We start from the raw sequence: 1,807 nt of genomic DNA, 5'->3' as shown, positions 1-1,807 counted from the left end.
ACTGTGAACACTATTACTGATTAGCTCAGCTAAAAATTCCAGCTTCTGAGACTAAAGTATGATAGGTAAAAATAGCCTACCTGTGCCTTTAAATATTTAAACTTGTGGCCTCTTAAATATCTTAGCTGGTTTCCTCTTAAATATCTAGTCTTGTGTCCTCTTAAACATCTGGCCTTGTGTCTTCTTAAATATCTAGACTTGTCTCCTCTTAAACATCTAGTCTTGTGTCCTCTTAAATATCTAGTCTTGTGTCCTCTTAAATATCTAGTCTTGTGTCTTCGTAAATATCTAGTCTTGTCTCCTCTTAAATATCTAGGCTTGTGTCCTCTTAAATATCTAGGCTTGTGTCCTCTTAAACATCTGGCCTTGTGTCCTCTTAAATATCTAGACTTGTCTCCTCTTAAACATCTAGTCTTGTGTCCTCTTAAATATCTAGTCTTGTGTCCTCTTAAATATCTAGTCTTGTGTCTTCGTAAATATCTAGTCTTGTCTCCTCTTAAATATCTAGGCTTGTGTCCTCTTAAATATCTAGGCTTGTGTCCTCTTAAATATCTAGGCTTGTGTCCTCTTAAATACCTGGGCTTGTGTTCTCTTAAATATCTAGTCTTGTGTTGTCTTAAATATCTAGTCATGTGTCCTCTTAAATATCTAGGCTTGTGTCCTCTTAAATACCTGGGCTTGTGTTCTCTTAAATATCTAGGCTTGTGTCCTCTTAAATACCTGGGCTTGTGTCTTCTTAAATATCTAGGCTTGTGTCCTCTTAAATATCTAGGCTTGTGTCCTCTTAAATATCTAGGCTTGTGTCCTCTTAAATACCTGGGCTTGTGTCCTCTTAAATATCTAGACTTGTCTCCTCCTAAATATCTAGGCTTGTGTCCTCTTAAATATCTAGGCTTGTGTCCTCTTAAATATCTAGGCTTGTGTCCTCTTAAATATCTAGGCTTGTGTCCTCTTAAATATCTAGGCTTGTGTCCTCTTAAATACCTGGGCTTGTGTCCTCTTAAATATCTAGTCTTGTCTCCTCCTAAATATCTAGGCTTGTGTCCTCTTAAATATCTAGTCTTGTGTCTTCTTAAATATCTAGGCTTGTGTCCTCTTAAATATCTAGGCTTGTGTCCTCTTAAATATCTAGGCTTGTGTCCTCTTAAATACCTGGGCTTGTGTCCTCTTAAATATCTAGACTTGTGTCCTCCTAAATATCTAGGCTTGTGTCCTCTTAAATATCTAGGCTTGTGTCCTCTTAAATATCTAGGCTTGTGTCCTCTTAAATATCTAGGCTTGTGTCCTCTTAAATATCTAGGCTTGTGTCCTCTTAAATACCTGGGCTTGTGTCCTCTTAAATATCTAGTCTTGTCTCCTCCTAAATATCTAGGCCTGTGTCCTCTTAAATATCTAGGCTTGTGTCCTCTTAAATATCTAGGCTTGTGTCCTCTTAAATACCTGGGCTTGTGTCCTCTTAAATATCTAGACTTGTGTTGTCTTAAATATCTAGACTTGTGTCTTCTTAAATACCTGGGCTTGTGTCCACTTAAATATCTAGCCTTGTCTCCTCCTAAATATCTAGTCTTGTGTCCTTTTAAATATCTAGGCTTGTGTCCACTTAAATATCTAGACTTTCATCCCCTTAAATATCTAGGCCTGTGTCCTCTTAAATATATAGACTTTTGTCCCCTTAAAAATCTAGAATTGTATCCCCTTAAATATCTAGACTTATGTCTCCTTAAATATCTAGACTTTTGTCCCCTTAAAAATCTAGAATTGTATCCCCTTAAATATCTAGACTTATGTCTCCTTAAATATCTAGACT

The 1,807-nt window shown here is 36.6% G+C and overlaps 1 protein-coding gene across 1 annotated transcript; it reads right to left on the bottom strand.

Annotated features, from left to right (window-relative positions):
- Positions 1-572: 572 nt before the first annotated feature.
- On the bottom strand, positions 573-1,595 carry LOTGIDRAFT_86312 (hypothetical protein; the record flags this gene model as incomplete). The annotated part of the gene is made up of 1 exon (XM_009060146.1): positions 573-1,595. A coding segment is annotated over one exon (1,023 nt), but the record flags the coding sequence as incomplete, so codon positions are not given.
- Positions 1,596-1,807: the final 212 nt, after the last annotated feature.

Source organism: Lottia gigantea (assembly GCF_000327385.1).
Source record: "Lottia gigantea unplaced genomic scaffold LOTGIsca_4045, whole genome shotgun sequence".
In the NCBI taxonomy this organism is placed as follows: Eukaryota; Metazoa; Mollusca; class Gastropoda; family Lottiidae; genus Lottia; species Lottia gigantea.
Note: the sequence above shows the minus strand (reverse complement) of the source record. Positions and strands in the feature narration are given on the sequence as shown.